This window comes from Triticum aestivum, chromosome 3B (assembly GCF_018294505.1).
Source record: "Triticum aestivum cultivar Chinese Spring chromosome 3B, IWGSC CS RefSeq v2.1, whole genome shotgun sequence".
NCBI lineage: Eukaryota > Viridiplantae > Streptophyta > Magnoliopsida > Poales > Poaceae > Triticum > Triticum aestivum.
The window spans coordinates 449839539-449866444 of NC_057801.1; the positions used below are offsets into that span (position 1 = coordinate 449839539).

The following is a 26906-nucleotide window of genomic DNA, read 5'->3' on the forward strand; positions in this document are numbered from 1 at the left end:
GTTTGCGTGCATGATTAGTGTACGATTGAATCGGGGGCGTCACACTCCTTCACCTTTGGTAGTCGCGTGGTCCCTCATAAGGAAACCAGGGGTGGCACACTTAAGGAAATTGTTAGCCTCGCCATGGGCCCTTCATACCATGCGCGTATGAGCGAATATGGCTTGAAACACCTTTTATGTGTGTCACCAGAAGGTATAGAACCACTTCTTCTCGGCAACTAGATGGTTTCAGCATCATCAATTTTAGGTAGTAGATTTAGAGCCCCAGAGTTAATTATTTGGCGTAGATCCAACTTGTGCACGTAGAAATCATAAGGAGTCAGCACGTCATGTTTGAGTACTGATAAGAACTCTATAGGAATTCCATCAGGTCCAAGAGCCATGCTATCAATAGTAAACTTGGTCACTTCCTGGCAAAGGGTCTATCCAAATCTTTGTTACCATCTTCTGATAAACATTCTTCAGGTCCATATCATTCTCTAGATTCATATGGCCTCCTTCTCGCCAAACAAAGCTTTCATAATAAGTCAAATGGTCAGTAGCATTTTAGAGGATTTGATCAGTGCCCATCAGAACATCAGACCATGTTTAAAAGTGTACATACTATCCCCGTCCCCCCTTTTCCCATTTGCCATTCAATGGAAAAATTTAGAGTTGACAACCCTGCAACAATCACCTTTCACCGGACCTGTTATGCGAAACTAAAATCTTCCTCGTCATAGATATGAAAGGAAGCCCTTTTGATGAAACATTTCCTGCCATATTGGTCACTAGAGAAAGATTAGATTTCCTAAGGTCCTTTTGATGTTAGCACTCCACACTTTAAGTTGTATGTTACTTTCCTAACTTCAGCAAAAATCTTCTCAGATTATCTATAGTAGCTACATGTGAGTTCCATGTTGTGTCTCCACCCTCTCAAGAAACTCGGGGTGCACCTGCTAATTAGATTCAAACCATAAGCCTTTGTTTTTAATCTTCAATAACTATTCATCCGCGATCAAAGAAATGTGATCCCACTTATTTACAATCTTTAATATTAGTGCAGCTTATGCGAGTGGATTTGGTCTTGCCCACTTTTTTTTCTACAGTCAGTGGTGGAACACAATGCAATTTAGAGACGACTTCGACAAGATCTGTTTTATTTAGTACTTCTTCCGTTCCACAATTTTGCAAGTTAATATAGCCTGCAAAAACATCTTATATTATGGGACGGGGAGGGTATAAACCAATATGTCAAATTGGGTCTGTAAAAAAAGAATTGGGCACATCATTAACCCCAGCCGCAAGGACCCAACATGAACAGCAACAATGGCAATAACCATTCAACGAAAAAAAAAACAATGATAATAAGTCAATAGTACCATGGCACACGTGCCTAACTCCGAGCGGCTGGTGCGGCTGGTGGCGGGGCGTAGAGCGACCTGAGCTGGCGGTCGACGAGTTTGCTGTGGTTGAGCGCCACCTGCAGCTCGACATCGTCAGCCCACCACTGCTCCAGCCCGTGCGCGGCCAGGAACTTGCTCGGCCCCTTGGAAACAACCACCATCCTCGCCACGCCGGCCTTGCTAGTGCCGCTCCCGCCCCCGCTGCCGACGGCCACGGTGGCCGTCCCGCTCGCGGCGTCGCTGTAGTAGCAGCAGATGTAGTCGTTGGTGTTAATGTAGAGGTGCGGCAGCCACTTGGCCATCCCGGCGCGCGCCAGCGACGCCTTGGCCTCGCTCTCGCTGTTGCTGCCGCCGCCCGCGTCCCCGCCGGCTTGGGTGCCCATGTAGGGTATCCAAGCGCGCACGCGGCCCCACAGCTCGCCGGCCGTCTCGGCGAAGCCCTTGAGGCTCATGACCAGCGACACGGACGGCGGGTTGAACACGTGGCACTCCACGAAGACGCCCTCCTTGGCCAGCGCCTTGCCCACCTGCAGCGCGAACCCGGCGCCCAGCGAGTGCCCGCCCACGCACACGTTGGCGACGCCGAACTTGCGCGCGGCCGCCCGCAGCGCCGCCAGCGCGCCGGCGAAGCGCACGGAGCCCTTGAGGCTGTCCCAGGCCAGGAAGCGGAGGTCGTCGACGACGTCGCGGCGGAACGTGGGCGCCTTGAGCAGCGTGCCGCGCAGCGCCACGACGGCGGCGGGCGCGCGGGTGGGCCGGAACGGGATGTAGTCCGAGAGCGCGGCCTGGCGGTCCCACTCGAGGACGGCGCCGTAGATGGAGCCGTCGCGCTCGTCGACGAGCGCCTGGACCAGCCTGTACTTGAACGGGCGCCACCACTGCGGCGCGAGGCTGGTGCGCTCGTCCCGCTTCTCCTGCCGGTCCAGCTCCAGCAGGTACGCCCCCTGGATGAAGCACGCGATCACCATCCGCCGGTAGTCAGGGTTCTTCCTGCATCAACCATCGCAACAACTCCCGGTAAAGCTTTTTTTTTCGGGTGAAGCTACGCGAATGTGCAATGCAAATCATGCACTCGTCCAGGTGTAACAAACGCATACGGATTACGGAGCACTGACCAGCTTGAGCTAAGAAGATCTCTCCAGCTGGTGAAGGACAGCTTGCGGGGGCCATAGACATGGTACTCGAACGGACTCGGCACTGGCACCACCGCCGTTGCTGCGTCGCCGGCGTTCTTAGTCGGAGCCGGCTTGGCCATTGATCGTTCCTCCACCGTCAAGTCGCGAGCCACGCAGTGCTGCCTTTAAGCTTCCGCGAGAATAGTTTGTTTCAAGCTGAAAAGAATCACGGAAAGCGCGGCGAAACTTTTTATCATCGGTCTTTATTCCATCATCCAACCAGAGTAGCATGGAACATGCTTCTTTCTCCTCTCTGTACCATGCTGAATTAGAACTGGTGGATTACAGCCAGAGTTGGGCGCACACGATTCGCCAACTTAAGATGGAGATGGCAGTCATATGCTCGGCCTCGACGAGAAGCATCTAAAAGCAGAAAAAAAAAGGTTGCAGGAATCTGCCCAACGCCCAGCAAATCAGTCGAGGATCAAGACACCTCGTCAGTGTAAGATTCAAATTACCTCTACATTGCGTGACTGTACATGCAAAGACCATTTTCTGAATTTGATTTCGCCAGATCAAGGGAATCACAAACAAGACAAATCTTCTCATTTGCAGTTGCATGAACCGTGATCGCATGAACTACAACAACTGCCACCTGGGCACAAGTGCAAGACATACAAAACCTCGACTAGCTAACTGGTTGGTCATCACTGGCCGAAGATGCCTGCTTTTCAGCCATCAACTTATCAAGGCGCTTCTTGAGGAAAGCTTGCCTGAGTTTCTCTCTACGAGCCGACTCCTGCTCTTGTCGCCGGTGTTTCATCGTTGAAGCCTTCTGCCTTGCTTGACTTACTTCGTCGTGAACCTCCCTGCAGACATGCCATGGTGCAAGTTAGTCAAAGACCTGAGAAATATTATTCTCAGAGGGAGACAAAATCGTTCAGGCTGCAAATTCATTGGTACCATCTGGTAGTGATAGTATGCAACCAAGGGATCTACAAAGCATCAGTTTTAAATTTGAATCTAGTAACACTGTAATACTGTCATTCCCACTCAAGAGAATGCATGGAGGCTGGAGCAACATGGACCATGGAAAATCTTTCTAGTTTATTATCAATGAGGTGCCTCTCCTTATCACACGACTACGGTTAGCTGGATTCACACTATGGTCTCAACCTTTGCACATCTCCTGGGGTATCAGTATCCCTGTCTCTCCATACAAGGCCACATTCCCCAAGCGTTACAGTTTAACGTGCACGGAAAGTTTGTACGACTAATTGTGTCATATATAAGTGCTTCACCAGATAAGAGTGCTCTACTAAACTACTACTTGTAAGTTATACCAAGGCACATTTTAATTAGATCAGTAAATTGAGGAAATATTTATGACAAATAAAACCAAAGTAATGCAGCTCATGCTAAAAACATTTAGTTCAAGTATTTACTTGGATAGAAAGGATATCACAAATGTAAAGGGAACATGAGAACATCGAGAATTCAGAGTGTAGTTTTGTAATCCCACCTAACACAACGACGTGCAATGCTCCTCATACTACAAAACAGTTGTGGTACCTTGTAAACTATATCTACAGTTAGTCTGTACATGAAGCAGCTGAACACAGCTTGTACAGATTTACAAATGGTAGTACTCACAGAAAGAAACTACTAGTTAACAATGTGCTTTGTTAGGGGCATGACTCTGTTGTTATGGGGTGCAACACGTGATCTATGTCTACATGGGCATGGCATGCTAAGAGAAGTGATCATGCACAATATACCAGCACTAAAAGGCATGTAATGGATACTGCAACTGGGAGCCCAATTTATGTTCAGTGGTTTATGCAAGCGTCAAATGATTACAAGTGTTGGAACCGCCAGTTCCAATTTTGTTATGCATCTGCCATAGAGCAATTTCTACTTTGACTTCTCAAGGACTGGCACAGAAGTTCAGTGGATCAATGCAGCAACTGCCCAAAGAAAACAGTACCTGACAAAGCGTTTGTGCTCATCTTGGTCAACTGTTGTACCAGTTCGTCCAAGGCCCATTGGCTTGGGATTTGGCATAGAATCGACACTCTCATTTTCTTGTTCTACATGCTCAGACGCAGTAGCAGTCTCTGGCTGCCGGCGCTCGCTGACTTGATGAAAACTTTTCTGGAAGAAATCAACGCAATATTTCTCCTGGTCTTCTTCATCAGGTAGCTCACCCCTGGATAATTTCTCATACAGCTCAGCCTTCTTTTCTAGGGCAGAATAACATGCAGTACCATCTTTCACAGCTTTCAGCTCCAGCTTATCTCTGTTGAAAAAAAGAAATATTACAGAGACATTAGTAAACACCAAGAGCATGCACAAGATGACAAGAGCAAAATGAAAAAGGTGCCAAAATGTGAAAATGATAGAACAAGAAAAACAATGACATGCTGATAGAGTGAAATCAAGATGCTTAGAAATGCCACACGAAAAGCAGAACAAATAGCTTTATATTGAATGGTAATTCTATGGTATACTCATGGTACAAGAGCAACTGTGGCCAGGATGACATTTTCTTGGAAACTGAGAAAAGAAAAATCAAATGATGGTTTAGTAGGCATCTCCTTTCAATTAGATCCATTGTTAATTTTCAATGTTTGTTGCTAGGAAAAGCAAAATCGTGTTATCGCAGAATACCGCACAACGTACAAGCACATGTAACAGTTCACTCCTTTAATTACCGGCAGTACAACCACTAAGCAAACACTTACGTTTTGTCATTTCACTCAAGAAATTAGCATGTTAAGAATAGCGAATATGAACCACCTTCTAAAATAATTGCGAGTGTGAACCAGTACCCATTATTAACCTAGAGAAGCTCTGGCTTCCTACCTTGTATAGCACAAGGGTAACACAAACTAGGCTTGGCAAAGCACATAAAATGGTGTTGTGCATCCGCACAGAGAGATTGAGCTTATGCAGTTATAATTCAGTCCTCATATTAGAGTAACAAACATCTAATGCCCTATACAGCCAAGTAATTTCCTAACACAGGTCACGCAACCAACCATAGGTAAGGGCATGTCAAAGATATAGTCAGCTATTATCTCTTGCAACCCTCCATATCAGGCGGAGAGAATAGGAAAACAAGAGTTATCTCTTAAATTGTCCATTAGTAGTACTTAATTCTTAAATGGAATAAGAAAATGTCATGATCAACAGTGAATATTATCTTCCGTGAACTATCTGTGTTGCCTGGTTGCAATAGCTGGAAAATTTTACTACATACAATTTTCTAGTAAGATTGATTCATATAAGTGCTGTTATCTTAACTTGTCTACTGTGTGCATAATTCACAGCTTTATTCATTAATTCGTGCATTGCAATTGTTACAACCAAGCAACAGAAACAGCCCGCACACATAAAATCCAATGTTGATCGCCACGTTAAGCAGTCCATTATGTTAGTTGCCTCTAGTGTTTCCTCTAGATCGACAAGGAGTAGAAGAGAAACAGCTAACTCTACCTATGTACACCTGCTTTTGTAGTTTGCACTGCCCTAAAGATGATCCATGTTGAAAGTCCATATTGGGCTATTTAACAGATAGAGATCACGTCTACTTAGTCTCCGCTCTTAGTGCAGAGGATCGATATGGGAATCTAATACCTTAACAAACGGTAAGCCATAGGATTGATTCGGTAATTCCCCTCAAAACTAGCACAAAAAATAGCCAGGCTACATCACGCAGAAGAAATGCCATAAGGATAATTGTGGACGTACTTGTGGGCACGTGCGTCTACGCCTGAGTTCTTGGCGCCGAGGGGATCGGCGGGGCCGGAGCGTTTCTTGGCGCGGCGGAACTCGCTGGAGGCAGCGTCAGCGGCAGTGGAATTGCGGGCTTCCTCCTGAGTGCGGTAGAGCTGGGCCTTGAGGTCGAGTATGGATGCCGCGCCGACACCCTCGATGGCCTTGTGCTTCTTCGGCATCACCGTGGACTCCGTCAGCCACCCGAGCGACTCCATCCGCCGTTCCTTCTGACCATCCTGCTGCGCCGGTGGCTGCGGATGCTGAGCCGGTGCGGCCGCGGAGGAGGATGACGGCGCGGTATCTGCTGGTGAGGACATCATGGCGGTGGCCGTGGCCGTGGCCGTGGCGATTTGGGAAGAAATTGGTCTGTCGGGGGATGGAAGAGGGGGGATTGGGGAGGAGAGGGGAGGGGGAGGGGAAGTGTGCGCTGGGCTGGCGGCTTCGGCCTTTGGGCTGAAGTCAAAAAGTCCATGAACTCGCGTGAGCCAAATTGGGTGAATCATTACTAAAAAAAAAATTGGGGTGGGGGGGGGGGGGTGAATCTTCGCGCCATGCGTGACGTGTATAACTCTGGTTCTTTTTTTTTTCTTTTGATTTGAGGAATAATAACTCTGGTCTATTTTTTAAAAAAAAGGACCCAAATATATTATGTTCATAAAAAGTACGAAGCATCCTGAACATTTTTTTTACATATGCATAGCATGTCAAAAACAGTATTGTTAAGTAATGTATGACATCTGGCATAATCACATGAAATCGAAGAGCCGATAATACACAAAAAATCTTCCTCTGGCGCTAAACAAGACAAGGCACGTGTTTTTCGATGACGCTTGACATTTCCTACTTGTGCGCTCACTGCTCTCCCTTGTACTCCCTTCGTTTGAAAATATTTGTTATCAAAATGGATAAAAAGGGATGTATCTAGAACTAGAATACATCTAGATACATTCCCTTTTATTTATTTTGATGACAAGTATTTCCGAACGGAGGGGTAACAGTTAGGGTTGTCTACTTCCTCCTCCTCCAACACCATCACCTATTCTCGAGCAGCCATTGCGCCTCACCATCCCCATCCATAACAACTGGATTAGAAGGCATGAGACCAGGATTATCTCTGGGGGCTATCGTTTTTGTCTTCTTTTTATCCAAACCTTTGATGTTAGTGGGTGGAAATGCGGCGTTAAATAATCTTAAAGCTGGAGAAGACCTAGTTAAAATATTGATTTTTTAAATTTATTTTCCCCCCGCAAAAATACCGATGTTTTGAAGGTGAAGCATGCTAAAAATCAAAAAGTGGTTGCAATATTTTGCAAGTTCTTCTGAATATTCTGGAATCACATCCCTACCTAAACTTTTGTATTATGTGATTTTCAAAAGCACGTTCCATAATTTATGAAATCTCAAGGGACGTTGGCGTTTCATAACTTTTGTATTATGTGATTTCCAAAAGCACATTCTGTAATTTATGAAATCTCAAGGGACGATTGGATTCCGACGGCGGCAATGCAATTTCGGCTGCCCGGCGGGTGCGGTGGGGTGTTGCGGGTACCAGATTTGGGGCGGCTAGCGGTAGCAGGCGGCCGTGAAGAGGGTTGCGACCCGTTTTGGATTTGCGGCAGTCGCCCGCCTGCTGTATGTTTTTTTTTGAATTGTTTGGATTGTTTACCACATGTGCCACGTGGTTATCGCCTGCTACCATATTTTACTACTGTGCAACCGATGCTTATTGCATGATTAGTGGACGATGCTTGATCCAGCGGTGCGCTGCATAGTAGTACCACACATGTATGGTTTGATCGATAGGATCGTCCAAAATCCTGGTGCGCACTCTCGTGTGTATAGCAACGTTCAATTTTTATGATTCATCAGTTGTCCCCCAAGTATCTTCAAAAGCTACTACCCTAAAATAGGGGTGGCGTGATGGGGAAGTTTGTCTGTCTTTCTTTGAGGTCTTGTGGTCTTATGATTTGGGAGTAGTCCGCTTGTATCATGAGATTGTGCCTTGGTTGTCCTTCAGGGCCAAGCATGTAACGGTTTTCGCCCAGTTTTTCGTAAATTAACCAGACAACTCTCTTCTTAATCAATGAATGAGGCAAAGCTTTTGCCTTTGTTTTAAAAAAAATAAATAGGGCAGCTATATCGGAGCCCAACCTACATGCGAGGCAGTGCCGCTCCCTCTCCAAAGGCTTGCAACTCGAAGTGAGCAGATTCCAGAATGTTGAAACCACATGAGTTTTTTCGCGAAAACCTAAACAGCTCTGGCGATTAGGGTTTCGGCGAACTTGACGGCGCACGCGGGACTAAATCGGCGGTGCGCACCGGAGATTCCGCGTGGAGATGGCAACACCTGCTCGCGGCGATAGTCGGGCTGCGGACCCGGCCTCCCCCCGGACGGCTAGGGGTCAGCTCGAAGAGGAACTTGGAAAACTTGGGATCACCGGTGAGGAAGCGACTCCGCTGGTGGTCAACGACATGGACGAAGGCAATCCGAAGAAGTGGCTGTTGGCGGGTAGGGTTTTGCATCATCACCTCCTTCACATCCAGACCATAACCAATGCGCTTCGGCCGGCTTGGGGAAACCCTAGAGGACTCCAATTCCGATCTATGGGAGAGAATACCTTTGTGGCAGAATTTGAATCCCCGCGAGGTCGCGATAGGATTTGGGATGGATCTCCATGGCATATCAGCAAGAACGCGGTGATCCTGGCAGAGTTCAAGGACTGCATGCGGCCCGATGAGGTGCAGTTCGATCGACTTAGTTTATGGGCTAGGGTTCCCAACCTCCCATACAACCTACGTAATGAGACATGGGGGAAACTAATCGCACAGCAGATTGACAAGGATGCTACCTCCGTCCAGTTTGATCATGTAGGTGGATACATGCGTGCTAGGGTTTCCATTGAGGTCAAGAAACCACGAAGGAGGTGGATCTTGATAACTTCGGCCAAGAGAGGCAAAACTGATCTATATGATATCCAGTATGAACAAGTGCCACACTTTTGCTTCTCTTTGCGGCCGTCTAGGGCATGCAGATTTGTTTTGCCCCAGCCCGGGACCGAGAGATGAAAACGGGGAGCTACAGTTCGGCCCCAAACTCAGAGCACCTGAAGAGAAGAAGAAACATGTATCTGGCGAGAGCTCGTCTAAGGATCAGAATACACGTACGAGCAGCCAGAGGGAATCAAGGAACTCTTCCAATGCAGGCAAGGAACAGGTTGAAGTGACCTCCCCTATAAAGAACAAGCCACATTCTAACAAAAAGAAGGAGGTACCAAAACAGGTTTACCGGCCAGTTGCAAGCCGTCAGCTTCTCCTAACTGATGGAAACAATCCATCGAGCAACGTCATCCGCGAAGGAACTCCATTGGGAGGAGAAGGCCAAGAGTTGTCTGACAATGACAGTGAGAGAGATGCAAAGAAAAAGAGACCTACACCTGAGAATTCGGCGGAGGTTGCGGCGCAGCCCTGCCGATCCCAATGAACTGCATGAGCTGGAACTGCCGGGGGCTTGGGAACCCCGAGGCAGTTCGTGAGCTTCGCAGCATTGTGAAGCAAGAAGTTCCTGCCCTGCTATTCGTAATGGAAACCAAAATCAAGGCAAAGCGAGTTGAAGATCTACGGCACCAATTGGGTTTCGTAGGATGTTTTCGGTGGATAGTGAAGGACTGAGAGGAGGTATTGGCCTCTTTTGGTTTAAGGACTATGAAGTACAATTGAAAAACTTTAGTTCCGGCCATATCGATGCGATGGTGCGGATGAAAGATACAAACTCCATGGAGTGGAGATTCACAGGATTCTATGGAGCGCCTAGAGTGGAGAACAACCACCATAGCTGGCGGTTCCTCAGAACTTTGCATGCACTGCAACATTCTAGTTGGTTGTGCATGGGTGACTTCAACGAGACTCTGTACGGCGATGAACATTTCAGTCGAGCTGCCAGACCGGAATGGCAAATGCGCACATTCAGAGATGTTGTTGACGAAATAGGTTTCCAAGATTTAGGTTGGTCTGGACTACCCTATACATGGGATAACAGACAATCTAGAGGTGATAACGTGAAGGCAAGGCTTGATAGAGCATTTGCAAACGAAGCCTTCAGGCAGCGTTATGAATCAATTCGAGTGCGCCACATTAGTGCGGTTGAGTCTGACCATTGTTTCGTGATAGCTGAGATTCGAGACAAGCCGCATGATCATGGTGCACGTCGACAGAAACAATTTAGATATGAAAACGTTTGGCAGACCCATATGGATTATGAGGATCTTGTCACGAAAACTTGGCTGAAACAAACCCGCAACCCGGGCCTTCAAGGCATAGCAAATTCGCTGGGGGCACTCCAGCGCACGTTGGAGCCATGGGGGTGCGTGAGTTTGGCTGCCTCTCGCGCAACGTGAGACAGCTTCAGAAGAAGTTGGAGAAGATAAGGGAACAGTCTATTGGGCGAGGCCCTTCTGAGGAGGAGAAACGGATCGCTGCTAAGCTTCAAGAAGCACTTAAACAAGAGGAAATTTGGTTGAGGCAGCGGTCCAGAGTAAGTTGGTTGCGAGAGGGAGATCGCAACACAGGGTATTTTCAAGCACAAGCCAAACAACGTCAGCGCATGAACAGAATAATCGGGTTGAGACTAGTTGACGGTTCGGTGTGTGCTGATCATGAGGAAGACAAAATGGAAATACAGTCATTCTACTAGAATCTCTACACCTCGAAAGGGGTTTTTGACATGAGTGAGCTGTTGGATCATGTTCCTGAGAAGGTGACACCGGAGATGAATCAGTCGTTCGATCGGCCATTTGATGCAAAGGAGGTACACGATGCACTTTTCCAAATGGCCCCATCCAAGGCTCCCGCAGTCGATGGATACACAGCGGGATTCTTTCAAAGGCACTGGCAGCTTTTGAAAAACGATGTGACAGATGCAGTGCTTGGCTTTTTGAATGGTGGGGGATCTCCTGGGTTTAAATGACACGTCCATAACTCTTATACCAAAGGTACGACACCCACAGATGATATCTCAATTCCGTCCTATAGCATTATGCCCAGTTTTGTACAAGATCGTGGCTAAGGCGATTGCTAACCGTTTACGATGCTATATGGATGATATTATCAGCGAGGAACAAAGCGCCTTTGTTCCTGGCCGCTTGATCACTGACAACGTTTTGGTTGCTTTCGAAAGTGTTCACACTTTGCAAAGAAGGAAGAAGGGAAGGAATACTGCATGTGCACTAAAGTTGGATATGATGAAAGCATACGATCGCGTGGAGTGGCACTATCTCGAGGCCATTCTTCTCAGGCTCGGCTTTAGTAATGCACTTGTCAGGTTAATCATGAAATGTGTTACGTCTGTGCGCTTCTCGGTTCGAGTAAATGGAGAGCTACAACCATACTTCACTCCCTCGAGAGGCCTCAGGCAGGGCTGTCCGGTTTCACCATTCTTATTTCTATTGTGCGCTGAAGGTTTTTCCTCTCTCTTGAAATACTATGGTGGCAACATTGACAGAGGCGTCAGAGTAAGCTTTTGATCGCCATGGATAAGCCATCTCCTTTTTGCAGATGACTGCTTGATTTTCCTCAGTGCTGATGCGGCAAGTGTGCAGCGACTGAATGATATATTGCGGATATATGGGGAGGCGTCCGGGCAGTGTGTGAATCGTGACAAAAGTGCCATCTACTTCAGCCCGAACACTTCACATATCACCAGGCAAGCTCTAAAACATATTCTGGGGGTTAATGTTGAAGCTTTTAGCGAGAGGTACCTCGGCCTTCCCACGACAGTGGGCAGAATTACTAGCGGGACCTTTGATCACATTTGTGACCGATCAAGAGGCAGGATGCAAGGGTGGTCTGAAAGGCTCTTTGCGTGCGCAGGGAGGGAAACACTTTTGAAATCCATAGTTCAAGCCATCCCAACGTTCAGTATGAGTTGTTTCCTACTTACAAAAAAGGTATGCAAAAGCCTGACTTCCAGTATGGCTAAGTGCTGGTGGAGCAGCTCGATTGACAGAAGATCTCTTCATTGGATATCATGGAAAAATCTCACGGTACCAAAATGCAAAGGAGGTATGGGATTTCGTGATTACCATCTACTTAACTTAGCACTATTGGAAAAACATGGGTGGAGGTTCATGACCAAGCCCAATTCACTATGCGCCAGAGTTTTGAAGGGGAGGTACTTCCCCGATAGTGATTTTATCCAGGCCCAAGTGCCACACTCGGCATCGGCCATATGGCGTGCCATCATTGCCGGGCGGGAAGCCCTTGAGGTGGGAGTGGTTCAGCGTGTTGGTGATGGCTCAACTATCAATGCCTGGACCGACAAATGGATCCCAACCACTGTTACCCGATCACCGATCCTCAAGCCAGCGAACACTAGTGTTGAACGGGTGAGCAATCTGATCGATAACACGAACTGGACTTGGAAGCGAGACTTAGTCCGAGGTACATTTGCCACACCTGATGCCGATGCAATTCTGAATATACCACTTCGGCAAGGCGGTGGCGAGGACTTTCTTGCGTGGGCACATGAGAAATCTGGAAACTACAGTGTGAAATCAGCGCATCGAGCCTTGATGAATCGCAACGAGCACCAAGCTCTAGGCGAAGGGCCCGACACCGGAACTTCAGTGGATCAAACACACATGTGGAAGACACTTTGGTCTCTCAAAGTTGTCCCCAAGGTACATGTCTTCTGGTGGCGTGTCATGCGTGGCATCCTACCTGACGAGAAGACATTGCATCATAGACATATTCGAGATGTCAGTTTATGCAAACTCTGTCAAGCACATGAAGAAGATCTTGGACATGCATTAATTCATTGTTCGCATGCTAGACAGTTCTGGGACGAAGCGCGTCCTGTTCTGGATATCAAGCTACCGCGACTGCAGCCCTCTTCATGGGCTGGCGATATCTTATGTGGGTCTATGTTCACCGACAAGGAACGAGCAACTATAATCACCATTATGTGGTCCATTTGGAGTTCCCGCAATAGATGGTCGCATGATGGAGATAAGTTTGATCCGGTGAAGTCCGTCAAACTCACTAGAGAGACTTTGGCTCTACTTGATGTACCTAAGCAGCAAGCTGCAATGCTACCGGGACATGGCTGGCGGCCACCTGAACTGAATCAAGTAAAAATCAACACCGATGCAGTTGTGCGATTCGTGGAGCAGAAAAGTGGCGCCGGTGGTGTAGCCCACTCCCAAACAGCACTGATGGGTGCTTGGTGCAAGCCCCATCTGGGGGTCACTGATCCTATGATCGCCGAGGCACTAGCCCTATGGGATGGAGTAATCTTCGCCAACCTGAGAGGTTATGCTAACGTGATAATGGAGACCGACAGTCTGGAGATTGTGAATCTCTGGAACACTCGACATAACAGCCGCTCTGTTGTGGCACCAGTTTTCTTTGAAATTGATGAGCTAGCGGATAATTTCCACTTTTTTGTAATCCAACATGTTAGTAGATCCGCAAACGGTCTAGCACACCTGTGTGCTCAGCGTGCATGTAATGTGTCTGTAACCGAGAGTTGGCTCTCTGAGACTTCAAGTTTCCTGATAAGTAGTGGCTGACTGCCCGGCAAACACATTTGTTTGAATAAAGCTCAATAGTTCTATGCAAAAAAAAAAAGATTCCAGAATGTTGTTCTGTGGGCCCGCCCACCATGAAGGCTCGAACGTGTGGTGCGCCGTGCGTCGCTTCCTCTGTGGTGGAACGCGAAGCGGAAAATTCCCACCACAGCCCTTGCCGAATGACAAGACGAAAGGCGAACCCTTCTTCCATCTCTCTGTCTCCACTCGGCCAACTGGACAAGAGCCACGAAACCTGCGTCGGTCGGTTCATGGCGTGCAGCTTCTCCCCTTCCTCCGCCACGAGGCTCCAGGCGGTGGACGCGGCGGCCGTGAAGAGCGCAAGGGTGCCCCTCAAGGCGTCGGTCTCGCCCGCGCCGAGATCGCTGGGCGGCTGCAGGGCTGCCCGCCAGGAATTCGAGGGCGCGACACAGGATCCAAGCGTCTCAGGTACCGCCTGTCAGCTCCCTAACCAACCCTCCCATCAAGGTTTCGTCGCTGACTCGATTGCTGCACCTGGTGGCTTTGTAAGTCCGTAACCCTCGTACCATCGCTGCTGTTACCCGTGTAATCGTGTGAGGAAATCAGAGTCGCACAACGATACGGTCACTCTGCCCGAAGATGGCTGGAAGCTGGGTAGGATTGAAATGAAGAGAGTGCATATTTCTCTGACCTAAATAACCGTGTTTCGTACCATGTGACTTGAGAAATCCTGTAGTTTGTGATGATATCTAACTGAGATAGTGGGCACAATGCTCTGATTCTGTCGATTTATGCTCGATTGCAGAGGCTTTAAATCCATCTACTTAGCAAATCCAAAGCAAAAATCAGAAGTAATCAGTACATTCCCCATGTCTAGCTAGGATCCTTGTTCTGAGCTTCCCACGGTACCAGTTGTTGTTATCAGCAGTTTACTGACGCTGCCATCTCGTCTTCTGAAGTTTCTTCGGCACGCACACAGTTGGATCTCCTGGAGCAACTGACGTCGTCCTCCACACCTAATGGCACCGGTACCTTCCATACTACAAAATCACCATACTTCCTTCACGTTCCTGACCCCCTCTCTCATTGATAACTAACAGCATTACACCCCCTTATGCTCAGAGAATGAAACCGCTACGGAAACCCGTGTGCTCACCACCATCCGTGAACAGCTGGTAGCGCTGTACGGTGACAGGGGAGGCGAATTCACATTCACCCTCCCGTTGGGCAAGAGGCTCAGGGAAGGCCTCAAGACCCTCAACACCCTCACCGTCTCACAGAGAAGGAACATCAAGAGGCAAGCCATGCTCACCAAGGTTAGCGGGAGGAATGACTCGGTCTTCTTCGCGACTGTCGGTGCATTCGTCCTCGTGCCGCCTATCGCCATTTTAGCTATCGCTATCTTAACTGGTTATGTCCAGCTCTTGCCATGAATCAAGAAGCTTTTAGTTGTCATCTTCAGGCCTTTTCATACACATGAAGGCACTTTGGCTCTGCCAGAGAATTGTATGTCTGTATATATAGTTTGAATTTGTATATGGAGCATGTAGGTTTTTATCCATTAAGCAGCAGATATGGCATACGTATGTTTTATCCATTAGCCACAAGGAACATCATATTAAACTCAACAAGGAGGGTAAAAAAATAAGAATTAGCACTGTGAAATGTTGACAACCTGAAGAAATGTTGCATAGAGAACATGAGGATTACAGGTGCATTTCAACTACAGTTCTGAAACTTCTGATCATTTCTTCTTCCCTGATGATCAGAAATGTAATGATGTATCTGACTGCTTCCCACAAACTGTTCAAATGGTGTCTTGAAACAAGATCTAAAATCACTTCTCAAGATACAACACCAGAGCTTCCAATCCTCTGCAACCTCAACACATGTATAAAAGCTGTACAATCTTGTTCAAACGCACACTTGTCAAACCAAGCAATTTACAAGAGGATTTAGTAGCATTTACCATCTCCCCTTGACCGACCTTACAATATCCATCAATCTTCACACAGTCTTCTGTCTTCTCTTATTTGGAGAGTTCACTCTTGCACCATAACCAGCTCTTTCCGAAGAGTTGTAGGATAGGTCCTGCGATTATCGTTCGGTCTTAGCTGTTCGACCGGGAGACGTCCTTGCTTGATCATATAGCTCCACCTATCTATCAAGAGGTAGAAAAAAGCTAGGAAGGAGATCTCAACGGTAAGGAGGCCGGTCCACAGGCTCACGCTCTTGGCGGTTCTCTCATGATACGTGCGGAGGCCAGAGTAGACGTTTGCGATGCCAGTGGCGCAAATTGCGATGCCGAGAAGCCAGTGGAAGAAGAACCACAGGCTCCTTCCCTTGACACCTCTGTAGAGATTGATAGAGAAGGGATTCAGGTTCAGGTATGAACTTTGTAGTATGAAACATGAAAAGGTTGCAAAATTTGCAAGGTGCTACAGGAAAGTAGTTTTTCTCACCTTTCTGGTCTGAAGAAACCGATGATTGGCTGAAGCCACATGAATCCATACAATGCCAATCCTACTCTCTGGTGACTGTTACTGAAGGAGTTCTCAAAGTTCATCAAGGACAGAGCCGCGCCGCCAGTAGCAAGAAGTACAGCTGCGATCTGCAAATTCAGTCGAGCATGAAAAAATGAATCTGATGCTCCATGAAACATGGGAAAAAAAAGAAGACAGAAACATCTCTCGGATATAAGATATACAAACCTGAGAAATGACATGGCAATAGAAGAGCACTCTGTTGCATCTGCCGCTTTTTGATTTGCTCGACATTCTGACCAGCAGTATCCCTACAGGCATCAAGAGACCGAAAGAAGACCAGTGGAACAATGCGTGTAGCTTGAGCTGAAATGCTGTTCTAGGCGTCAGCTGCAAGAAAGAGATTTGTTGCTGTTAGCAGTGTATTAAATAATAGGAAAACAACCAAGAAAGACCTTGTTCTCCAACGAATGTAACCCAGAACCAAGTATCTTAGAGTGCGTGTGATCAGAAAACCACAAACTCGATGCAAGAAAACCGCCCTGATTACCTCGAGAGGATGCCCGGTCTTGTTGCGGCTTTGATTGAGTTCCTCCGTGGAATTCGACGAGCCATCGGACGGCAGCGTGAGAAGCGAAAGAACCACAAAGCTTGTGTACAGAAGGAGCAGTCGTCTTCTCCCGGACACCAGCATTTCTGCTAGGCTAGCCAATTCAATCCCTCCTCCCAAGAAACAAACCGACGAGAATGGGGACAAGATTCTATGCCAGCGACGAAGAATGAGAGAAGAAGAGGAGGGCCAAAATCCCGTGAACTGGAAGCCGAAATTCTGAAGTGGAGGTTGGTCAGCAGAGCCGGGCGGACGCCTTCTAGTCCTCTCTGCACAATGCAGGGGTATTTTGATGTTAGCAACGGTAGGCTCCCCTTTTGATTGGTGGCCTGCAAAATATATTAGTATGCCGGGAGGAGATGAGAGGGGGGAAAGAGATGCTTTTGAGGCGCATTTCGGCCGAGCTTTTACATCTCTACTCGTGGTGGTGTGATGATGGTGTGAGGTTAGGGACGGTAGGGAGAGTGGAGGAGAGGCTTTTGCCGTGCGGTGGCTGGTGGTGGTGCGGCGAGAACTGCTTGCTCTTCTTGGTTGTTGGTTGGTGCGTCTCCAGCTGAAACGCAAAAAGCAGGCTCCAAATCTTTGGTGCTCCAGTGATGAGTGCCGTCCTACTGAATGCAGTACTGTTTCTCCACTAAACTCGCTGGGCCATGGTTAACAATTTCTTCCAATATTTCGGTCATTTGAGCCACCCCAAATGAAATCAGTTTGGTAAACACTCGGGTTTTTCTCAATTTCTTTTCACAAATTCTCTGTGCCGAGACAAATTTATTTTCCACCGGCTAGTACACGGCCGGTTTCCCGAACCCTGCAAAAAGAAAAAGGGGGAAAAGGAAACATGTGTGCCAATGGTCTCCAACTCCATGTCTGCACGTCCGATGCTCGGATGAATCAGTCCATGCATGACCCCGTCGCCTAAGATACCTGCTCGCTTGTCACCAGTCTGATCAGGACCGGACAGGAGTATCTTTCAATTCGATTCATGTGATTTTGGCCTGCAAAGAGGAGGGTGCGAGGCTCATTGACATGGCTTGGAGATCTGCATGGCGTAAGAGGCCGCAAAGCTAGTGCTCGTTGGTTGCTAATACTAATGGGAAGACCGGTTGAGGAGTCCCTGTCAAGCTCCGTCAGTGCCTCTGCCTGGAGAATTTCCCGTATCTATCTTCTGTCGCGCAGTCGCGCTAGGCTCTTCCTTTGCATGATCATTAGATACGGCGATGCGCAGGGTCAGTCGGTTACGTTTCTTGATGGAGCTACGAGTGAGCATTATGATGATCGGCTCTACTGAGGGAAGTGGTATAAGTGTTTTTTTTCTTTTCTTTTTGTGTTCTCGTGATGGCGTCTATGTGGGTGACAGATTTTGTTGTTGTTTAGGAGTATATATAATCTGCCGTTGAGCTAAATATGCAAAATGATCAACCTTAACGCCAAGGCACGATGACAGACATCTGTCATCCTAAACATGAATGCATGGCTAACCTCTGCAGTCGCTAGAGGTTTCAGTATGAAAGTGTGTCCGCTCTGCCATGGACGGCTAAGATCTGCTCGTGCGGCCGCGCTTGCATTCATGCCTGCAATCCAACGGGCAAATGCTTCTGCACTTTTTAAGCAATGATGGAACCTAGAGGTAATGTTTGATTAACAGTGTTTTATATCCACCTGGGTCGTCCTATGTATGTACCCTGGTCCCTGGACCAGTACTCAAGTCTGCTGCATGCAAGTATGCAAGTCCTATGTAATGGTCGAGGAACAATGCAGAGCAGTCAGCCTTTGGTCTCCAACTCTCCATGCTATTCTAGTGTGCTACCATCATGTGGTTCTTCTTCGTAAGGCCAACACCACCGCGCGACCCCAAACGGACGTCCGTTTTGTCCGGATTCTGTCCGTTTGGGTATGGATTTGGGGTCGTGTCCGGACCTGTCCTGGGATGCGGTGGCCGTGCGCCCAGCGCGCGGCCGCATCCATTTGCCCCATCCTGTTCGTCGGGGCCAAAAATGCCCAAATTTGCATCAAAACTAGTTTCGAACCCAAATATTTGTCTGAAAATTAAAATAGTTTTACAATCCAATTGAAATTGTCTTTAATAAAATAGTTTTACAACCAAATCAAAATTGTCTTGACTGAACATAAAATAGTTTTACATCTATTGGTTGCCAATGTGATCCCAGACGTGCTCAACCAAGTCATTTTGAAGATTCAAATGAGTGTGCCAATCACGCATCTCACGGTGGAATTGGGCAAACTGTTCAAATATGGCCGGGTCTTGGTGCAGGGGCTCAATATTTTCACCTTGATAATCAAATCCTTGGTCGAAGATACTCTCATCACGCTCGTCCTCGACGATCATGTTGTGCATGATCACATAAGCAGTCATCACCTCCCAAAGCTTCCCTTCATCCCATGACAGTGCAGGGTTTCGAACGATACCCCACCGGAATTGAAGCACACCAAAAGTATGTTCCACATCCTTTCTAACACTCTCTTGCATTTGGGCAAATCTCTTTCTTTTCTCACTTTAGGGTTTCGAGATTGTCTTCACAAAAGTTGACCACTAAGGATATATACCATCTGCTAGATAGTATCCCTTGTTGTAATGGTGGCCGTTGATCTCAAAGTTGATAGGTGGGGAGTGGCCTTCTGCAAGCCTCGCGAAGACTGGAGAACGCTGCAGCACGTTGATATCATTGTGAGAACCTGCCATGCCGAAAAAAGAATGTCATATCCACAGATCTTGCGACGCCACTGTTGGGGAACGTAGCAGAAATTCAAAATTTTCCTACGTGTCACCAAGATCTATCTATGGAGAGACCAGCAACGAGTAGAAAGAGAGTGCATCTACATACCCTTGTAGATCGCTAAGCGGAAGCGTTCAAGTGAACGGGGTTGATGGAGTCGTACTCGTCATGATTCAAATCACCGATGATCCTAGTGCCGAATGGACGGCACCTCCGCGTTCAACACACGTACAGCCCGGTGACGTCTCCCACGCCTTGATCCAGCAAGGAGAGAGGGAGAGGTTGAGGAAGACTCCATCCAACAGCAGCACAAAGGCGTGGTGGTGGTGGAGGAGCGTGGCAATCCAGCAGGGCTTCGCCAAGCACCATGTGAGAGGAGGAGTAGGAAGAGAGGTAGGGCTGTGCCAGAACTTCGTGTATAGCTCCCATGCGCCTCCCCACTATATATAGGGGTGGAGGGGCTGGTTTCTTGCCCTCCAAGTCCATTGGGGCGTTGGCCAAGGTGGGAGTAAAGAAATCTCATTATTTCCTTCCCCACCGATTGTTATCCCCCCTTTTTAGGGATCTTGATCTTATCCCTTCGGGATATGATCTTATTCCTTCTAAGGGGGATCTTGGTGCGCCTTGACCAGGGGTGTGGGGCCTTGCCCCCACTACCCACGTCCATGTGGGTCCCCCCATGCAGGTGGGCCCCACTCCGGAACCTTCTAGAACCTTCCCGGTACAATACCGAAAAATCCCGAACATTTTCCGGTGGCCAAAATAGGACTTCTCATATATAAATCTTTACCTCCGGACCATTCCGGAACTCCTCGTGACGTCCGGGATCTCATCCGGGACTCCGAACAACATTCGATAACCACATACAAACTTCCTTTATAACCCTAGCGTCATCGAACCTTAAGTGTGTAGACCCTACGGGTTCGGGAGACATGTAGACATAACCGAGACGTTCTCCGGTCAATAACCAACAGTGGGATCTGGATACCCATGATGGCTCCCACATGTTCCACGATGATCTCATCGGATGAACCACGATGTCAAGGACTTAATCAATCCCGTATTCAATTCCCTTTGTCTATCGGTATGTTACTTGCCCAAGATTCGATCGTCGGTATCCAATACCTTGTTCAATCTCGTTACCGGCAAGTCACTTTACTCGTTCCGTAACACATCATCCCGTGATCAACTCCTTGGTCACATTGCGCATATGATGATGTCCTACCGAGTGGGCCCAGAGATACCTCTCCGTTTACACGGAGTGACAAATCCCAGTCTCGATCCGCATAAAACAATAGATACTTTCGGAGATACCTGTAGTGCACCTTTATAGTCACCCAGTTACGTTGTGACGTTTGATACACCCAAAGCACTCCTACGGTATCTAGGAGTTACACACTCTCATGGTCGAAGGAAGAGATACTTGACATTGGCAAAGCTCTAGCAAATGAACTACACGATCTTTTGTGCTAGTCTTAGGATTGGGTCTTGTCCATCACATCATTCTCCTAATGATGTGATCCCGTTATCAACGACATCCAATGTCCATAGCCAGGAAACCATGACTATCTGTTGATCACAACGAGCTAGTCAACTAGAGGCTCACTAGGGACATATTGTGGTCTATGTATTCACACGTGTATTACGATTTCTGGATAATACAGTTATAGCATGAATAAAAGACAATTATCATGAACAAGGAAATATAATAATAATACTTTTATTATTGCCTCTAGGGCATATTTCCAACAGTCTCCCACTTGCACTAGAGTCAATAATCTAGTTTACATCGCCATATGATTAACACTCACAGGTCACATCGCCATGTGACTAATACCCAAGAGTTTACTAGAGTCAGTAGTCTAGTTCACATCACTATGTGATTAACACTCAATGAGTTTTATGTTTGATCATGTTGCTTGTGAGAGAGGTTTTAGTCAACGGGTCTGAACCTTTCAGATCCGTGTGTGCTTTACAAATCTCTATGTCATCTCCTAGATGCAGCTACCACGCTCTATTTGGAGCTATTCCAAACAACTGTTCTACTTGGAGCTATTCTAAATTATTGCTCCATTATATGTATCCGGTCTCTCTACTCACAGCTATCCGGATAGGTGTCAAGCTTGCATCGTCGTAACCTTTACAACGAACTCTTTTACCACCTCCATAATCGAGAAAATTCCTTAGTCCACTAGTTACTAAGGATAACTTTGACCGCTGTCCTGTGAGCCATTCTTGGATCACTCTTGTACCCCTTGACTGACTCATGGCAAGGCACACTTCAGGTGCGGTACACAGCATAGCATACTGAAGAGCCTACGTCTTAAGCATAGGGGACGACCTTCGTCCTTTCTCTCTATTCTGCCGTGGTCGAGCTTTAAGTCTTAACTTCGTACCTTACAACTCAGGCAAGAACTCCTTCTTTGACTGGTCCATCTTGAACACCTTCAAGATCATGTCAAGGTATGTGCTCATTTGTAAGTATTATTAAGCATTTTGATCTATCCTTATAGATCTTGATGCTCAATGTTCAAGTAGCTTAATCCAGGCTTTCCATTGAAAAACACTTTCAAAATAACCCTATATGCTTTCCAGAAATTCTACGTCATTTCTGATCAACAATATGTCAACAACATATACTCATCAGAAATTCTATAGTGCTCCCACTCACTTCTTTGGAAATACAAGTTTCTCATAAACTTTGTACAAACCCAAAATTTTTGATCATCATCAAAGCATACATTCCAACTCCGAGATGCTCACTCCAGTCCTTAGAAGGATTGCTGGAGCTTTGCATACTTATTAGCATCTTTCGGGATTGACAAAACCTTCCGGTTGTATCACATACAACCTTTCATCATTAAAATCGTCGAGGAAACAATGTTTTGACATCCTATCTGCAAGATTTCATAAATAATGCAGTAATCGCTAATATAATTCCAACAGACTCTTAGCATCGCTACGAGTGAGAAAATCTCATCGTAGTCAACTCCTTGAACTTGTCGGTAAACATCTTAACGACAAGTCGAGCTTTCTTAATGGTGACATTTACCATCATTGTCCGTCTTCCTTTTGAAATCCATCTGTACTCATTAGCCTTACGACCATCGAGCCGTTCTGCCAAAGTCTACACTTTGTTTTCATACATGGATCCTCTCTCGGATTTTATGGCCTCAAGCCATTTATCGGAATCCGGGCCCACCATCGCTTCTCCATAGCTCGTAGGTTCATTGTTGTCTAGCAACATGACCTTCAAGACAGGATTACGTACCACTCTGAAGTAGTACGCATCCTTGTCATCCTACGAGGTTTGGGAGTGACTTGATCCGAAGTTTCATGATCAATATCATAAGCTTCCACTTCAATTGGTGTAGGTGCCACAGGAACAACTCCCTGTGCCCTGTCACACACTAGTTGAAGAGACGGTTCAATAACCTCATCAAGTCTCCACCATCCTCCCACTCAATTCTTTCGAGAGAAACTTTTCCTCGAGAAAGGACCCGATTCTAGAAACAATCCATATTGCTTTCGGATCTGAATTAGGAGGTATACCCAACTGTTTTGGGTTTCCTATGAAGATGCATTTTATCCGCTTTGGGTTCGAGCTTATCAACCTGAAACTTTTTCATATAAGCGTCGCAGCCCCAAACTTTTAAGAAACGACAACTTAGGTTTCTCTAAACCATAATTCATACGGTGTCATCTCATCGGAATTACGTGGTGCCCTATTTAAAGTGAATGTGGTTGTCTCTAATGCCTAACCCATGAACGATAGTGGTAATTCGATAAGAGACATCATGGTACGCACCATATCCAATAGGGTGCAACTATGATGTTCGGACACACCATCACATTATGGTGTTCCAGGCGGTATTAATTGCGAAACAATTTCCACAATGTCTTAATTGTGTGCCAAAACTCGTAACTCAGATATTCATCTCTATGATCATATCATAGACATTTTATCCTCTTGTCACAATGATCTGCTACTTCACTCTGAAATTACTTGAACCATTCAATAATTCAGACTTGTGTTTCATCAAGTAAATATACTCAACATTTACTCGAATCATCTGTGAAGTAAGAACATAATGATATTCACTATATTCACTGCATGCCTCAGCACTCATTCGACTGCACACATCAAAATGTGTTACTTCCAACAAGTTGCTATCTTGTTCCATCTTACTGAAAATGAGGCTTTTCAGTCATCTTGCCCATGTGGTATGATTTGCATATCTCAAGTGATTCAAAATCAAGTGAGTCCGAACGATCCATTTGCATGGAGTTTCTTCATGCATATACACCAATAGACATGGTTCGCATGTCTCAAACTTTTCAAAAATGAGTGAGTCCAAAGATCCATCAACATGGAGCTTCTTCATGCGTTTTATACCATTATGACTTACATGGCAGTGCCACAAGTAAGTGGTACTATCATTACTATCTTATATCTTTTGGCATGAAAATGTGTATCACTACGACCGAGATTCAATAAACCATTCCTTTAGGTGCAAGACCATTGAAGGTATTATTCAAAAATAGAGTAACCATTATTCTCCTTAAATGAATAACCGTATTGCGATAGACATAATCCAATCATGTCTATGCTCAACGCAAACACCAATCTCGGTGGTAGAGGGAGCGTGCGATGCTTGATCATATCAACCTTGGAAACACTTCCAACATATATCGTCAGCTCACCTTTAGCTAGTCTCCGTTTATTCCGTAGCTTTTATTTCGAGTTACTAACACTTAGCAACCGAACCGGTATCCAATACCCTGGTGCTACTAGGAGTACTAGTAAAGTACACATTAACATAATGTATATCCAATATACTTCTATCGACCTTGCCAGCCTTCTCATCTACCAAGTATCTAGGGTAATGCTGCTCCAGTGGTTGTTCCCCTTATTACAGAAGCACTTAGTCTCGGGTTTGGGTTCAACCTTGGGTTTCTTCACTAGAGCAGCAGCTGAATTGCCGTTTCATGAAGTATCCCTTTGTTCCCTTGCCCTTCTTGAAACTAGTGGTTTCACCAACCATCAACAATTGATGCTCCTTCTTGATTTCTACTTTCGCGGTGTCAAACATCATGAATATTTCAAGGATCATCATATCTATCCCTGATATGTTATAGTTAATCACGAAGCTCTAGCAGCTTGGTGGCAATGACTTTGGGGAAACATCACTATCTCATCTGGAGGATCAACTCCCACTCGATTCAAGTGATTGTTGTGCTCAGACAATCTGAGCACAAGCTCAACGATTGAGCTTTTCTCCCTTAGTTTGCAGGCTAAGAAAATCGTCGGAGGTCTTATACCTCTTGACGTGGGCACGAGCCTGAAATCCCAATTTCAGCCCTCGAAACATCTCATATGTTCCGCGACGTTTCGAAAACGTCTTTGGTGCCTCTACTTAAACCATTTAATTGAACTATCACGTAGTTATCAAAACGTGTATGTCCGATGTTCGCAACATCGACAAACGACGTTGGGGTTCAGCACACTGAGCGGTGCATTAAGGACATAAGCTTTCTACTGATCGCATAATCGCTACTATCAACTTTCAACTATATTTTCTCTAGGAACATATCTAAACAGTGGAACTAAAGCGCGAGCTTACGACATAATTTGCAAAAGGTCTTTTGACTATGTTCAGGATAATTAAGTTCATCTTATGAACTCCCACTTAGATAGACATCCCTCTGGTCATCTAAGTGATCACATGATCCGAGTCAACTAGGCCGTGTCCGATCATCACGTGAGACGGACTAGTCATCATCGGTGAACATCTTCATGTTGATCGTATCTACCATACGACTCATGCTCGACCTTTCGGTCTCCGTGTTCCGAGGCCATGTCTGCACATGCTAGGCTCGTCAAGTTAACCCTAAGTGTTTTCGCTGTGTAAAACTGTCTTACACCCGTTGTATGTGAACGTAAGAATCCATCACACCCGATCATCACGTGGTGCTTAGAAGCGACGAACTGTAGCAACGGTGCACAGTTAGGGGAGAACACTTCTTGAAATTTTGTAAGGGATCATCTTATTTACTACCGTCGTCCTAAGCAAACAAGATGCATAAACATGATAAACATCACATGCAATCAAATAGTGACATGATATGGCCAATATCATTTTGCTCCTTTTGATCTTCATCTTCGGGGCTCCATGATCATCATCGTCACCGGCACGACACCATGATCTCCATCATCATGATCTCCATCATCGTGTCTTCATGAAGTTGTCACGCCAACGACTACTTCTACTTCTATGACTAACGCGTTTAGCAATAAAGTAAAGTAGTTTACATGGCGTTCTTCAATGACACGCAGGTCATACAATAAATAAAGACAACTCCTATGGCTCCTGCCGGTTGTCATACTCATCGACATGCAAGTCGTGAATCCTATTACAAGAACATGATCAATCTCATACATCACATATCATTCATCACATTCTTCTTGGCCATATCACATCACATAGCATACCCTGCAAAAACAAGTTAGACGTCCTCTAATTGTTGTTGCATGTTTTACGTGGCTGCTATGGGTTTCTAGCAAGAACGTTTCTTACCTACGCAAGACCACAACGTGATATGCCAATTGCTATTTACCCTTCATAAGGACCCTTTTCATCGAATCCGTTCCGACTAAAGTGGGAGAGACTGGCACCCGCTAGCCACCTTATGCACCAAGTGCATGTCAATCGGTGGAACCTGTCTCACGTAAGAGTACGTGTAAGGTCGGTCCGGGCCGCTTCATCCCACAATACCGTCGAAACAAGATTGGACTAGTAACGGTAAGCATATTGAACAACATCAACGCCCACAACTACTTTGTGTTCTACTCGTGCAAAGAATCTACGCAATAGACCTAGCTCATGATGCCACTGTTGGGGAACGTAGCAGAAATTCAAAATTTTCCTACGTGTCACCAAGATCTATCTATGGAGAGACCAGCAACGAGTAGAAAGAGAGTGCATCTACATACCCTTGTAGATCGCTAAGCGGAAGCGTTCAAGTGAACGGGGTTGATGGAGTCGTACTCGTCGTGATTCAAATCACCGATGATCCTAGTGCCGAACGGACGGCACCTCCGCGTTCAACACACGTACAGCCCGGTGACGTCTCCCACGCCTTGATCCAGCAAGGAGAGAGGGAGAGGTTGAGGAAGACTCCATCCAACAGCAGCACAACGGCGTGGTGGTGGTGGAGGAGCGTGGCAATCCAGCAGGGCTTCGCCAAGCACCA

The 26906-nt window shown here is 46.5% G+C and overlaps 4 protein-coding genes across 4 annotated transcripts; 1 reads left to right on the forward strand and 3 right to left on the reverse strand.

Annotated features, from left to right (window-relative positions):
- Positions 1–1110: 1110 nt before the first annotated feature.
- LOC123070301 (GDSL esterase/lipase At4g10955) lies at positions 1111–2689 on the reverse strand. Its single transcript, XM_044493438.1, has 2 exons — positions 2501–2689; positions 1111–2375 (listed from the first exon to the last, which is right to left on the reverse strand). Exons 1-2 carry the CDS (start codon positions 2638–2640, stop codon positions 1376–1378), a joined length of 1140 nt encoding a protein of 379 aa, XP_044349373.1. The 5' UTR covers positions 2641–2689; the 3' UTR covers positions 1111–1375.
- Positions 2690–2997: 308 nt separating this feature from the next.
- LOC123070302 (uncharacterized protein At4g18257) lies at positions 2998–6695 on the reverse strand. Its single transcript, XM_044493439.1, has 3 exons — positions 6254–6695; positions 4488–4799; positions 2998–3369 (listed from the first exon to the last, which is right to left on the reverse strand). Exons 1-3 carry the CDS (start codon positions 6598–6600, stop codon positions 3189–3191), a joined length of 840 nt encoding a protein of 279 aa, XP_044349374.1. The 5' UTR covers positions 6601–6695; the 3' UTR covers positions 2998–3188.
- Positions 6696–14014: 7319 nt separating this feature from the next.
- Positions 14015–15385, forward strand: LOC123070304 (uncharacterized). The gene is made up of 3 exons (XM_044493441.1): positions 14015–14292; positions 14784–14852; positions 14947–15385. The coding sequence occupies exons 1-3, from the start codon at positions 14025–14027 to the stop codon at positions 15255–15257; spliced, it is 648 nt and encodes a 215-aa protein (XP_044349376.1). The 5' UTR covers positions 14015–14024; the 3' UTR covers positions 15258–15385.
- Positions 15386–15489: 104 nt separating this feature from the next.
- LOC123070303 (cytochrome b561 domain-containing protein At4g18260) lies at positions 15490–17464 on the reverse strand. The gene is made up of 4 exons (XM_044493440.1): positions 16858–17464; positions 16536–16697; positions 16287–16435; positions 15490–16176 (listed from the first exon to the last, which is right to left on the reverse strand). The coding sequence occupies exons 1-4, from the start codon at positions 16999–17001 to the stop codon at positions 15867–15869; spliced, it is 765 nt and encodes a 254-aa protein (XP_044349375.1). The 5' UTR covers positions 17002–17464; the 3' UTR covers positions 15490–15866.
- Positions 17465–26906: the final 9442 nt, after the last annotated feature.

Coding starts and splice junctions, on each gene's coding strand:
- LOC123070301 (XM_044493438.1), bottom strand. CDS start 2,640: ATGGCCAAGCCGGCTCCGACTAAGAACGCCGGCGACGCAGCAACGGCG. Junction 2,376..2,500: donor GATCTTCTTAGCTCAAGCTG/GTCAGTGCTCCG, acceptor TGGTTGATGCAG/GAAGAACCCTGACTACCGGC.
- LOC123070302 (XM_044493439.1), bottom strand. CDS start 6,600: ATGATGTCCTCACCAGCAGATACCGCGCCGTCATCCTCCTCCGCGGCC. Junction 4,800..6,253: donor GTAGACGCACGTGCCCACAA/GTACGTCCACAA, acceptor TTTTTTCAACAG/AGATAAGCTGGAGCTGAAAG. Junction 3,370..4,487: donor GAGCACAAACGCTTTGTCAG/GTACTGTTTTCT, acceptor GCATGTCTGCAG/GGAGGTTCACGACGAAGTAA.
- LOC123070304 (XM_044493441.1), top strand. CDS start 14,025: ATGACAAGACGAAAGGCGAACCCTTCTTCCATCTCTCTGTCTCCACTC. Junction 14,293..14,783: donor ACAGGATCCAAGCGTCTCAG/GTACCGCCTGTC, acceptor CGTCTTCTGAAG/TTTCTTCGGCACGCACACAG. Junction 14,853..14,946: donor CTCCACACCTAATGGCACCG/GTACCTTCCATA, acceptor CCTTATGCTCAG/AGAATGAAACCGCTACGGAA.
- LOC123070303 (XM_044493440.1), bottom strand. CDS start 17,001: ATGCTGGTGTCCGGGAGAAGACGACTGCTCCTTCTGTACACAAGCTTT. Junction 16,698..16,857: donor AGACCGGGCATCCTCTCGAG/GTAATCAGGGCG, acceptor TCTTTCTTGCAG/CTGACGCCTAGAACAGCATT. Junction 16,177..16,286: donor GGTTTCTTCAGACCAGAAAG/GTGAGAAAAACT, acceptor CAATCTCTACAG/AGGTGTCAAGGGAAGGAGCC.